The 14190-nt window shown below is 42.5% G+C and overlaps 1 protein-coding gene across 17 annotated transcripts in view; it reads left to right on the top strand.

Annotated features, from left to right (window-relative positions):
* The window catches only part of plxnb3 (plexin B3), a 243701-nt gene that overhangs the window by 136072 nt on the left and 93439 nt on the right, over positions 1–14190 (top strand). For all 17 annotated transcript variants that reach the window (XR_015088842.1, XR_015088845.1, XR_015088843.1 and 14 more), the window contains 5 exons: positions 3562–3678; positions 3764–3877; positions 3968–4058; positions 5930–6099; positions 6168–6319. Coding sequence is in view for 13 of the 17 variants with exons in the window: in XM_086046166.1 (XP_085902292.1) it covers positions 3562–3678; positions 3764–3877; positions 3968–4058; positions 5930–6099; positions 6168–6319 (644 nt within the window). In the remaining 4 variants the exon portion in view is untranslated. The remainder of the gene's footprint in view (positions 1–3561; positions 3679–3763; positions 3878–3967; positions 4059–5929; positions 6100–6167; positions 6320–14190) is intronic.

Here is a 14190-nt window from a genome sequence, read left to right as displayed (position 1 = left end):
TGCGTCTAATTGGTTCCCGGTGCGAGAACGACCAATGAGAGCACGGGTGGAATTATCACGTGAGCTGGTTGGCTGCGCATCATCGCAGCCTCACCCGGGAAACTAACGGCACTTTTGAACAACATTCTGTTCGAAAACTCATAACGTTATTCAAATGTGAGACAGGAGTCGTAACACCTGTAGAATAAATAAAATACGGTCAGACCTTCCATACATGCTATAGTGTAAAGCTGTTGGCATCAGGAATTTAACGATTTATCAAAAGAAATATTTTATATCGATATAAGTGCTTAAAGTATCCATCGATGTAAAAAGGAAAAAAAAAAAAGGATCGATTCGCAATGCCATGTTAACCATAGTCGCTCTCTCATTTCTCTGTCTAATTTTTTGCCGCATATTTTTTAATGGAGCCACACAGTCCAAAATGTTAAGGCAGTACGAATGGAAACAAGTGCTGAGTTCCTCTGTGTTTGAAGATGGAATACAAAGCCGATCAAAGACATCAGCGAACCGACTATCAGTGAGGGGGTTGAAAACCCGGCTCCTGCACTTGCTAGTCGTACCTCTGACAGCACTGGAAAACATTACATCAAAGAGCACAGTTATATGATCAGACAGCACATTGTCCAATACTTTCAAACTTGAAACCGATATACCAAAAGTAAGGACAAGGTCCAAAGTGTGACCTTGCTTGTGTCTGAAGCCAGACACGCACTGCACCAAATTGAGAGAGTCAATGAGTCTTAAGAAGTCCTTTGCCAGTGTTTTTTCAGGGCAGCACACATGAATATTAAAGTCCCCCATAAACAGGATGCGATCATATAGCAGCATGATTTCGGAAGATTCGAAAAGTCATTCAGAAACACCTTGTTGTATTTGGGAGGATGGTATATGACAGGCGGCACGGTGGTCGACTGGTTAGCACGTCCGCCTCACAGTTCAGAGGTCGTGGGTTCGATCCCGGCTCCGGCCTCCCTGTGTGGAGTTTGCATGTTCTCCCCGTGCCTGCGTGGGTTTTCTCCGGGCACTCCGGTTTCCCCCCACATTCCAAAAACATGCATGGTAAGTTGATTGGATACTCTAAATTGCCCCTAGGTGTGATTGTGAGTGCGGATGTTTGTCTCTGTGTGCCCTGCGATTGGCTGGCAACCAGTTCAGGGTGTCCCCCGCCTACTGCCCAAAGACAGCTGGGATAGGCTCCAGCACGCCCCGCGACCCTTGTGAGGAGAAGCGGTACAGATAATGGATGGATGGTATATGACAGCACAGAGCACAGGCAACTTCAAAGAAAGTGCCCTCAAAGCTGGTGTGGCGAATACACATTGTTTACATTTAAAATTGTTTTTAAAAACAGTCGCCGTTCCTCCACCATGACCCAAAGTTCTCAGAGCGTCCAAGTGTGAAGATGCAGGCAATAGTTCAAGCACCACATTGCACTCACCGGCGCCACTCCAAGTGTACGTCAGGCAGAGGAAGTCCAAGTCATTGGAAAGAAATTCCCTCGGAATAAATGATTTGTTCGTCAATGACCGGGCGTTCAACAACGCTATCCTTGTGGGAGCAGCAGCAGGTGCGCGTGTCACCATCCGATTGGCGGGTCCTGGGAAGCTCCTTGAGAATCTGGCGATCCACCTCGCGTCCGATGACGTGTGGGCGACAGCACAGCCAAAACTCCTTGGCGCATCCGATGATGGGGATAGGCAGGAGCAAACGGTGTCCCGAACGCGCCACAGCGGAGTACATCCGAGCGTCCGGGAGGGAGCAGGGGACGAAGCGTGCGCCACCTCCCTTTTCAGCCTCGCCAGCTGGGCACCATGTTTGCCGCGGCACCGCTTCCGCCATGATGGGAGCGGAGCACGTGGACACGGAAAAGGTCAGCCACGATGTCAGCAGGCAATGTCTTTTCCCAGCCATGCTCAAACGCACCCGAACCTCCAATGCCACACCGCAAGTTCAACAAATATTGGCGATGATACACCAGCAGAGTGTCCGTGATTGAAGCACCAATCATTAAAACCAGTAAAATAAATTAAATCTCCAAGAGGGTTGCCGAACACACCGGCAGTTTGATCCAAAAAAAAAAAAGACATACCGACTTGTTATAATGCACTCATTTAGATAATTATGTTTCTCCTGATGTGTAGATTAAATTATGCATATTAGAGAAGCAAAACCAAATGTTTTGGATTAAGGTTAGATCAAAACAAAATTAAAAACCAATACAAGTGTTTAGTTTTATTTAGCACATTTTTCCTAATTTTACTCATTTGATTTCGCTGTCCTCTACATTAAAAAAACGAAAGGTGCCCAAAAAAGAGTACGTAATATATTTACAAGTGGGCGGCACGGCGATTGACTGGTTAGCACGTCCACTTCACAGTGCAAAGACCCTTGTGAGGATAAGCGGGTTGGGTAATGGATGGTTTGATGGATGTTTACAAATATTTTTTTGTAATTATAAGGTGGTTTCATAGTATTAGTGCAACAGTAGTGCACTATTGTTGGTGATTAGTCGACTAGCTAAATAATTGTGGTAGCCCTACTAGACACGCTTATGTCAAACATTGCGTTGTTCATTTGTGAATGGCTGCAGCAGCACACTAGCACAGAAACAAGCATGGTAGCGATTTAAAAAATAAATAAATAAATAAATAAATCGGGAACTGTAAATCGAATCGGTGCTTGAGTGAATCGTTACATCACTAGTTGGCATGCTTCATTTGCTATGGACTCTCGATCCTTCTAATGACTGAATATAAAAATCTTAATTGTGAAGACATAATGTTTTTATCCATTACTGTGACAATAATGCAAAAAGAACTGATTTTAAGATTACCAACCTGTTTTGCCGCTGGAGCTGTTAGCTGGGCTTGCTACGCTCGCTCAGGCAATGGGACATTCGGCGCCGTCTTCGGTGGTCACTATAGACTAGCTATCAAGCAGATGCATTGGCTGACAGCTCGGCTTGTCACCTAAAACGATCTCAGTCTTCATAGAACGGTCAGGTCACTCTTTCACGTCTGCTTCGTGTGTTTATATCATTAGCTTCCTTAAATTTAACAACACTGCAGCCAAAAGCATCTATACCCTCGCTCTCCCATTTCTTTTGAAATATTTTCCAATGGTTCCAATATGAACAGACAGAATTGTCCCCCCAAATATTAATCAAATCTTAACACCTCGCTCTTGTTCCATTGCTTGTTTTCTGTCCCATGACTGCTCTTCCCCCCTCATTCGCTCCTGCCGTGCAGAATGATGACGTCTGTCACTTTTCAATTATGTATAGGTCCGATATATGGGACCTGTACATTCAGACTGCATTGCAAAATATCTGATACATATCCGATCTAGGACCACATATCAAGCCGACCCAGGTCAGATTTGAAAATATCGGAATTGGACCGTTCAGACTGTCTGAAAAAGAATCTGATCGCATATGGGCAAAAAAATCTGATCTGCGTCGCATTTGCCTGCGGTGCGAACCTCACCTAAGTCAGTCTTATTTGTCTGACTACCTTTCTGTCTGTCTGTCTCTGAGTCTGTCGTCCTGTCTGTCAACAGGACTCTACTGGTCCAAGTCAGTGTCCTCAGGTGTTCGGCATTCAGAGTTCTGCCTTGGTTCCGGTGGACCTGACAAGTAGTGTGGTTCTGAAGGCCCACAACTTAGATATATTCAAGGTGAAATAAATCAACACTGACGATACCACAAGACATACTTCACGCAATAGCAATACATTTAAATAATGTGTGTGACTGTGTTTAGGACGATGCGCCATATGAGTGTGTGGTAACGGTCGAGGAGGTCCAAGTTAATCTGAGTGTTATTGTCCAGAAAGGTAACGATGGCATATATTCTTTCACCTGCAGCCCCCACCAGGTAATGCTGACACACGCACACACACAAACAAATGCACACACGGTCGTCACAGTACCGCTGACCTATTTGTCTGCCTGTTACTCCCTGTAGTTTCAGTATTCCGTGAGTCGGCTTGTTTATTCTGCGCTGGTCTTTCTGAGGAGAGGAGCAAGGCGCATCGATGTTTTACCTGGTCTTCAACGTAAGAACTTCCAGTGTGCATATTTGTGCATGTATTCGTCCACAAGCAGCGTTGCCACACTTATCATGAAAACTAACTTTGTTACTTTACTGATTACTTGATTAAAAAAGTAACTTACTTTACTGATTAATTGGTTAGCACCTCCGCCTCACAGTGCTATGGAGAGGTCATGGGTTCGAATCTGTCCCTGGTCTTTTGTGTGGAGTTTGCATGTCCTCCCCGTGCCTGCGTGGGCTTCCTCCGGTTACTCCGGTTTCCTCCCACATTTCGTAAACATGCATCGTTGGTTGCCCGTTGCCATTCCAACCACCCACAAGTGGGTTTGCGGGTCGTGCACGCGGGACATTCACTACATACTGAACAACTTCAAAGCATTCCTGGGCATGTTGTATATAGTTAGAAAACTGAGTTTCCGCAGATTCGAATGATACCAAACATTATAAGATACAATCATATCTGCAGCATTTATGAGCATTTAAGTCAAAACAATGCTAACACACAAAAAATGTGCAACTCACCATTTCAGCCTCAATGATCATATTACGTTGACAAGGGTCCAGTAAAAGTATTCCAGTAATATAGTTAGTCCACAACAAGCCTGACATCCATAAAGCCACGTTATTAGATGCTGCAACCGTTACAGGTTGCTACCAGATACATATACATATTACATATGTACATATTTTCCATCGTAGATTGAGTTACCTTCGACGGATTTAGACACACGAGCTTTCAAAACGTAGGCTGGACCTTAGTTTTATTGATTGCTTATTTGATCCAATAAACTAATGTTTCCCATGTCAGAGTTCAACAACAGCCAATGAACATATTCCATGCATAAATAGTACCACCCCTGCATATGGATGATTCGTCAGTTATGTTTGCAGTCACAACCAAACTTGCTAAGCTGGTGATTGACGCATTCAACGGCCAATGAAATTCTTAAAAAAAAAAACAAAACAAAAAAACAACAACATGGAAACTGTTTTCAACAAAAACACCGGACTAACTTGCGTAACCACACTTTCAAAGCCCAGCGACATCAGGGCTGTGCGTCAGAGCGCACGTCATATCCCATCACCTTCTTTGATTTTTCTGTGTTTTTTTAAATCTGGATGTAGGATATGATAGTGCCAAGTCTTACTTTTCATTATAACTCATGATTGTTAAAGCATTCCACAATAGCAGCCTTTTCCCCTACATACGTGAACATGGTTGCAATGGGATCACCCACATGGCACACTTTTGGTTCGCCTGAACATCCCCTTAGTAAAACCTGTGTAAAATGCTCATTTTCTGTCATATTATTGTCAAATTTGAAATGGAATTGGAGGAGTCTTTGAACAGTAATCCTGTTGTGTTATTTAGTCCCCCACACTAATACAACATTTTCCAGGCAGATTTTTGGAAAAGAAAAAAAATAGGCGCACATAAAATCTGCCTTCTTTTATGAATTCAAACTTCCATAATTCAGTACCTGTAGCACTTAAAACGATACTGACAGTTGAGGTAGAAAATGCAAAGTGTTATCTTCAAAAAGAGACCAGAACTATACTGATACTCCAAATGGTTCGAGTACGGCTTCAGTTTTACTTTGGGTGCACCTTTTTCGGCGTTCAGGTAAAAATACCAGAACAGTATAATAGGGTTAATCGGAGACTCTAAATTGTCCCTAAGTGTGATTGTGAGTGTGAATGTTTGTTTATTTCTGTGTACCCTGCGATTGGCTGACAAACAATTCAGGGTGTACCCTGCCTGATCCCCGAAGACGGCTGAGAACACCCCCGCGATCCTCATGAGGATAAACGGTTTGGATAATGGATGGATGGAAGACAACTCGCCGATGCTGATATGTTTCCTGTGCTCTCCAGTCCACTTGTACAACTGCTCAGCTGGCCAATCGGATTGCTCACAGTGCCGTGCCGTGCCAAAGGAATACGGCTGTGTATGGTGCATAAGAAGCCCTGCCCCCAGCTGCGTCTACAACCAATCCTGTGCTGGCGTTCCCGCAGACAGCTGCCCACCTCCTCAGATCACACAGGTGAGTCGTCAACCTGTGTATGTCTCTGTGCTTGTTGCCATTAAAACAGTAAAATTGTCTGTCTGCAGGTGCATCCCCTGTCTGGCCCTCTGGAGGGCGGTGTCTTAGTGACCATCAGTGGCTCCAACCTGGGGATGAGCTACCAGGATGTGATGGGTGGAGTTACAGTGGCAGGTGTGCAGTGCCCTCCACAACCTGATGAATACGAAATATCCACCAGGTACATTCACACAAATAATTGTTGCCCTAAATAGTAAGATTTTTTTTTAGATGTATTTATTCGTCCCCTCCACAGACTGCACACACAGACACAATATATATATATATATATATTGTGTCTGTATATGTGTGTGTGTATATATATATATATATATATATATATATATATGTATATGTATGTGTATATGTATATATATATGTATGTGTATATGTATATATATGTATGTGTATATGTATATATATATATATGTATGTATATATATATATATATATATATATATATATATATATATATAAATATATATGTGTGTATGTGTATATATATAAATATATATGTGTGTATGTGTATATATATATATATATATATATATATATATGTGTGTATGTGTATATATATATATATGTGTGTATGTGTATATATATATGTGTGTATGTGTATATATATATGTATATATGTGTATATATATATATATATATATATATATATATATATATATATATATATATATATATATATATATATATATATATATATATATATATATAGTACATCAGCACTTGCACCTACACACACACACACATCCCCCACATATGCACACAAAGCATACAACCTGATAAACTTTTTAAAAAAAGACATGACAAGACACGGACGAACCATATGAGGAAGGGTACCCAAGGGGGGCTCGTTCACTCTGAGGGAAATGACAGCCCACGGGCCACAGGGAGTGCCACCATCACAGAGGCCCCCACCCCAGATTAGCCAGGGAGTCCCCACAACTTGTGTAGAGTCCCCCGGCCACCTGGACCTAAAAAGCCCCTGCAATGACGGCCCCCGCGGGAAGGGCAGCCACCCCTCAACGCGCAGGCCCCCCATGAGGAAACACTGGAGCTAAAAGCTAACAACAACAGAAAGCAACAAAACTAAAAGACAAAACAATAATATAATCTAAGAACTAAAATCATTATAAAAAAATATGATAAAAAAAAGTCCTCAATCAAAAGAAAAAGATAAATTAATAAGATTAATTCATAAGTTACTTAAATTATTTAAAATTATTTAAAAGCCAAACTAAAAAGGTAGGTCTTGAGATTCCTCTTAAAAATATCAACAGTCTCTGCGGACCTGACGTCCTTTGTCAGGCTATTCCAGAATTGAGGACCAAAATGGCTGAATGCAGCCTCGCCATGGGTTTTGGTCCTCACCCTCGGAGTAATTAAAAGGCCGGTCGCCAGAGGACCTCAGGATCCGTGAGGGTTGGTATGGTAAAAGCAAATCAGACAAATAAGATGGCCCAAGACCATTAACACATTTATAAATTTAAAAAAAGTACATTAAAAACGATCCTGAAGCACACGGGTAGCCAATGCAGCGATTTTAAAACTGGTGTAGTGTGCTCCTGCCCTCTGGTTCTCGTCAGCACCCAAGCGGCTGAATTTTGGAGTAGTTGTAAAGAAAAGATACTCTTTTTGGGGAGGCCAGAGAGCAGGGCATTACAATAATCTAAACAACTGGAAATAAAAGTATGCATCAGCACTTCCGTGTTAGCCTGAGAGAGAAACGGGCGGACTCTGGCGATGTTCTTAAGGCGATAGAAACCTATCTTGGTTACATTTTTAATATGATGAATAAAACTGAGCTCAGAGTCAAAGATTCTTCACACATTCTGATTGTTTAAAATCTTGTAGTTTTGGCAAAAGTTTGTCTTTCTGACCTTCAGGGCCGATAACTAAAACCTCAGTTTTGTAATGAATGAGTTGGAGGAAATTCTCTGCCATCCGTGACTTGATATCTAAAATGCAATTTAAAAAGGTATCAATGGGTCCTGTGTCACCAGGAGACACGGCAATATACAACTGTTTGTCCTCAGCATAGCTGTGGAAGCTGACGCCGTGTCTCCTGATGACATCGCCAAAGGGAAGCATCTAAAGATTAAAAAGTATTGGGCCTAAAATTGAACCTTGGGCAACCCCACATTTAATGTCATGGGTTCCCGAGGAACAAGTATCCATACTTACAAAGAAAGATTGTCACATTCACATTTTATTTATATAGCACTTTTTATACATAAAAATGCAACTCAAAGTGCTTTAAAACATTCAAAGCAAAACATAGAATTATCTTCAATCAAAAGAAAAGATAAATTATTTAAAAGTTGTTGAAAGCCAAACTAAAAAGGGGTGTCTTGAGCTTCCTCTTAAAAATATCAACAGTCTCTGCAGACCTGACATCCTCTGGCAGGCTATTCCAAAGGTGAGGACCAAAATGGCTGAATGCAGCCTCGCCATGCATTTTGGTCCTCACCCTTGGAATAAATAAAAGGCCGGCGCGATTGGTCTGTGAGATAGGAATAAAACCAGTTAAAAACAGTACCAGAGATGCCCACTAGGTTGTTAAGTCTATTTAATAAAATTTGGTGATCTACTGTATCAAAAGCAGCGCTTAGATCCAGTAGCACCACGACTGTGAGTTTTCTCACGTCTGCAGTATACCTAATATCATTTAAAATCCTTAAAAGAGCAGTCTCAGTACTATGGTTCATCCTAAAACCAGATTGATATTTCTCTAAAATATAATTTGTGTTTAAAAAGTGATTTAACTGGAGAAACACCAGTTTTTCTAAAATCTTACTTAAAAATGGTAAGTTCAACACAGGTCTGTAATTATTAAAAACGATGGGGTCAGAGTTCCTCTTCTTCAGAAGGGTCTTCACCGCCGCCGTTTTAAAGGCGGCGGGGAAGACACCCGTCTGGAGAGAGCAATTGACTATGTTTAAAATTTGTTCCTCAAAGAATCCATAAAATGTCTTAAAAAGAAATGTGGGAATTGGATCCAAAAGGCAGGTTGTTGGATTTACCTGGGAGAAAACTTGACCAAGTGTCCTTGCGTCAACCAGGGCAAAACTTTCCAGTGTTTCCTCAGGTAAATGTGATTGTCCAGGTTTACTGAAACTTATGGTGTGACGGGCTAAAAAAACTGGATCTTATGTGATTGATTTTACTTCTGAAGTGGTCTGCAAAGTCCTCACAGAGAGCGTCTATTGGTCTCTATGGGGACTTGTTAAGATCAGAGCTAGTTAAAAGTTCAAAGGTGGAGAAGAGGAATCTGGGGTTTGAGAAATAGGAAAGAAATTCTTGCCTGTTTGACTGTTTTATTGTAGCATTTTAGTTGTTCACATAATATTTCGTGGTGTACTGTAAGTTTACTCTTTCTCCACCTCCTTTTTGCACTCTTTTCTCCACAGGGGTACAGTCTTTGCTTTTGTCGTTTTTATTAAAAGTGGAGCTACTGAGTCCAGGGCTGATTTCAGGTTCTGGTTAAAATTGTCAGTAATAAGATCACAGGGTGCAGGTAAAATGTTGGCACGAGTGCACTTTAAAATGTCGATAAAATTTGCAGCCACCTCAGAAGATAGGTAGCGTTTCCTCACTGTTCTCACCGGGGCTGCCAGATGGTTAAAACCAGCGATGTTAAAATACATTACAGGAAAAAGAACTGATTTTCTTCTAAAAACAATGGGACAGGAACAAGTGGTGCCGGCTTTCACTTTATTTGGGTTGGAAGTGTCAGGTATTGATGGAAACCACTTCTTCCCTTTGCCAGAGGTTCTCACACAGAAACAGATGCCAGTTACTCCAGAAGATATTGTTAACACTACAGATTTGGGGAAAAGGTGGTCTTATTTGTCAAAGCTTCATGTCCCTACCATCAAGGCCAATGTTGATCTGTTGATAGGAATCAATGCTCCCAAGATATTGGAACCTTGGGTAGTGATCAACAGTTGTGAAGATGGCCCATACGCTATAAGGACAGTGTTGGGCTGGGTCATCAATGGTCCTTTGAGTGGTGATGGCAATGGCAGTATTGTTATGGAGCTTCCTTCTGTCATGGTGAATAGAACCTCTGTGCAAGACTTGGAACTCTTGCTGAGAAACCAGTACAATCACGACTTCAATGAAAATGCTTCAAAAGAAAAGGAGATGTCTAGAGAAGACATTCGATTCATGGAAATCATGGAATCCTCAGCAACTCTACAAGATGAGAGGTATCGCCTTCAGTTACCCTTTAAAAGAGCAGATGTCCTGCTTCCAAACAACTTTGCTGTGGCCAAGCAAAGGACATTAGGATTAAGGAGTAAGATGGAGAATAATGTGCGGTTCCACAAGGGGTATGCGCATTGTCTGGTGATTGGTAACGGTTATGCAGAAAAGGTACCTCAGCATCAATTGCAAGGACAAAGTGGTAAAGTGTGGTACATTCCTCACCATGGAGTTTATCATCCCAGAAAGAGTTCTCTAGTAGTGTTTGATTGTGGAGCCACATACAAAGGTACATCATTAAACTGTGAGTTACTGCAGGGTCCTAACTTCACTAGTTCCCTGCTTGGCATTCTTATTCGTTTCAGGCAAGAGACAGTTGCATTCATGACATACAGGATATGTTCCACCAGGTGAAGGTTGCAGAACAAGATAGAGACTTTCTGCGCTTTCTCTGGTGGCCAGAAGGAGACACAAGAAAAGAGATTGAAGTCTATCGCATGACAGTGCATTTGTTTGGAGCAGTTTCATCTCCAAGTTGCGCTAGCTATGTGCTAAGGAAAACTGCTAACGATAACAGATCAGATTTTTCTGTTGAAACTGTTCAAGTGGTCACACGAAACTTCTATGTGGATGATTGCTTGATGAGCATGAGTTCGGAAGATGGGGCCATAAAAATGGTAAAAAAAACTTAACGCTCTCTGTAAGCGTGGTGGTTTCTTATTGGAGAAATGGATAAGTAATAGTCGGGCCGTATTGCAGACAATTGCAGAAGAGCAATTGGCAATGGATATAAAGGAACTGAATCTTGATTGTGACGACCTTCCTGTTGAGAGAACTCTAGGTCTGCTCTGGTGTGTGGAGTCGGACTCCTTCAAGTTTAGGATGGAACTAAAACAGCAGGCTCTAACCAGACGTGGGATGCTATCCACCACCAGCTCAGTATACGATCCGTTGGGGTTTTTGTCCCCAGTCACTCTATCTGCCAAGATGATGCAACAAGAGCTCTGCAGGAGAAACTGTCATTGGGATGATGCCCTGCCTTCTGATATCTCAAAGAAATAAGAAGGCTTTTATTGATCCCACAGTGGGGAAATTTTCAGTGTTACAGCAGCAAAGATATAGGTCACACAGGGACGGCGGCATAATGTAGCCATTAATGTATAACATTAACTGCAAACATTCAGGATCAAACCTATGTAAATATACGCAGTACCATGTATATATACACATGTATATACACACCAACATACATCTACATAAAAAGTATGAGGAACACTCATTTTAGCCTGTACATAGTACAGAGGAAAAATACTCTAAGTGACAGTGCTGCAGTGCTGTAGTGAAATGTAAGGAACGGCATTGGATAAAAATAAAAGTAGACTAACAGTAGTGGGGAATGTTGAGTATTGCACGGTATTACAGTAGTGGGGAATGTTGCTCAGGTGCAGGACTGCACAATTGCACTAATGTCCGCCAGTTTGTAGAGACTACACAATGTACTTGTTAAAGAGTCTGACAGCAGCAGGCAAGAAGGAACGGCGGAATCTCTCCTTTGCACAGCGAGGGTGTAACAGTCTGTCACTGAAGGAGCTGTGGAGTGCTGTTAGGGTGCCCTGGAAGGGGTGGTCCGGGTTGTCCAGCATTGATGACAGCTTGGCCAACATCCTCCTGTCCCCCACCAAGTCCACAGAGTCCAGGGAGCAGCCCAGGACAGAGCTGGCCCTCCTGACCAGTTTGTCCAGCCGCTTCTTGTCCCGGGCCGAGACGCCGCCTGCCCAGGTGACCACTCCCTGGAAGGTGACTGATGCAACCACCGAGTCATAAAAGTTCCTGAGGAGTGTCCCCTGAACCCCAAAAGACCTCAGTCTCCTGAGTAGGAAGAGTCTGCTCTGACTCTTCCTATAGAGGGCGTCTGTGTTGTCACTCCAGTCCAGTTTATTGTTCAGATGAACACCCAGGTACTTGTAAGTTGAGACTCTCTCAACATCTGTTCATATTCACATATTCACTGGTGTAGGTGAAGAGTGATGGCGCCTCCCGAAATCCATTTCTTTGGATTTCCCCGCATTGATCAGGAGGCGGTTCTGCTGGCACCAGTCCAGTGGGAACGGTGGTTGGAGGAGATGAAGTCTTTGGCACCATTTATGGTTGAAAGATGTGTAAAGCCAAATGATTTTGGTGAACTCATGCATAGCCAACTACATTACTTTTCTGATGCAAGTAAAGATGGATATGGAGTTGTTAGCTATATTAGGCTGAAAAGCCATAAGGATGATGTTCATGCCGCTTTCGTATTGGGAAAGGGCAGAGTTATTCCTTTGAAATCTGTAACAATCCCACGACTGGAACTAACAGCTGCTGTCCTAGCTGTTAGGATTGATGTGATGCTAAAGGCAGAGCTTCAACTTCAGTTGGACAAATCAGTGTTTTGGACTGATAGCACCTCTGTTTTGAAATATGTCAATAATGAAGACAAGCGTTTCCACACATTTGTGGCAAATAGGATTACAGCCATTAGAGAAGTCTCAAGGCCTTCTCAAAGGCGACATGTGTGTTCCAAAGAAAACCCAGCTGATGCTGCATCCAGAGGAATGTGGGTGCCTGACTTCCTACAAACCCAACGTTGGCTTAATAGCCCCGATTTTCTTTGGAAGTCTGAAGGAGACTGGCCCGCAAACTATGCCAATGTTCAAATGGGCCTTGGTGACCCAGCGGTCTGAAAGGATGTCATTGTGAATTACATTCAATGCCAATGACTACTTCATGGCGTACTTTTCTGACTGGAAAAAGCTCAAATTGTCCGGAGCTTGGTTTCTAAGGATGAAAACCCATTTGCTGAATGTTGTTCGACAGAGAAAGCATTTGGGGACATCTGATACCCATACTGACAAAGTGAAAGGACAGAAGGACATCGTCATGCCAAAGGAAACCATTCTGAAACCAAAAGATCTGATGGATGCAGAAACTGCTATTATTGGTTATTGTCAGCAGCAACGGTTTGAAGATGAAATTTCCACGCTTCTATCTGGAAACGGCACATTAAGCAGACAGAGATCCATTTACAAGCTGGACCCACTTTGGGCGGATGGATTCCTGAGGGTTGGTGGTCGGCTAAGTAAAGGAACCATGCCAATGGAGGAAAAGCATCATCTCATCCTTTCAAAGGATCAGCACATTGCCAAGCTTATTCTTAAGCATTATCACCAACTGTTGGGTCACAGTGGATGAAATCATACACTGTCTGCCATCCGGGGGAATTACTGGATTACTAATGCTAATGTAGCTGTGAGGAAGATGATATCTGAATGCCTTTTCTGCAGACGTTATCATGGAAGAGCAATATTGCAAAAGATGGCAGATCTTCCGAAGGAAAGAATTGTTCCAGATCTACCTCCATTTACAAACACTGGAGTGGATTATTTCAGACCTATAGGAGTAAAGAGAGGCAGAACAACTTGCAAACGTTATGGTGTGATCTTTACCTGCTTGACGAGTAGAGCAGTTCATTTGGAGGTTGAAACCTCGCTTGAGACAGACTCCTGTATCAGTGCAATATGCAGATTCATTAACAGAAGAGGTCAAGTGGCATATATCTAGTCAGACAATGGAACCAATTTCATTGGAGCCGAAAGGGAACTGAGAGAGGCTGTTGCTACTTTAAATCATGAACGCATTGAAGGAGCTCTAATTCCAGCAGGAGTTGAGTGGAGTTTCAATCCGCAGCGTCTCATTATGGTGGAGTTTTGGAACGTATTATACGCATGATACGACGTGTTCTCAACTCTGTCCTTCGCCAGCAGCTGTTGGATGACGATGGGTTCCACACTGTTATGT

The sequence above is a fragment of the Filicampus tigris genome, chromosome 1, assembly GCF_054856515.1.
Source record: "Filicampus tigris isolate MCC_2025a chromosome 1, RoL_Ftig_1.0, whole genome shotgun sequence".
Lineage (NCBI taxonomy): Eukaryota > Metazoa > Chordata > Actinopteri > Syngnathiformes > Syngnathidae > Filicampus > Filicampus tigris.
Note: the sequence above shows the minus strand (reverse complement) of the source record. Positions and strands in the feature narration are given on the sequence as shown.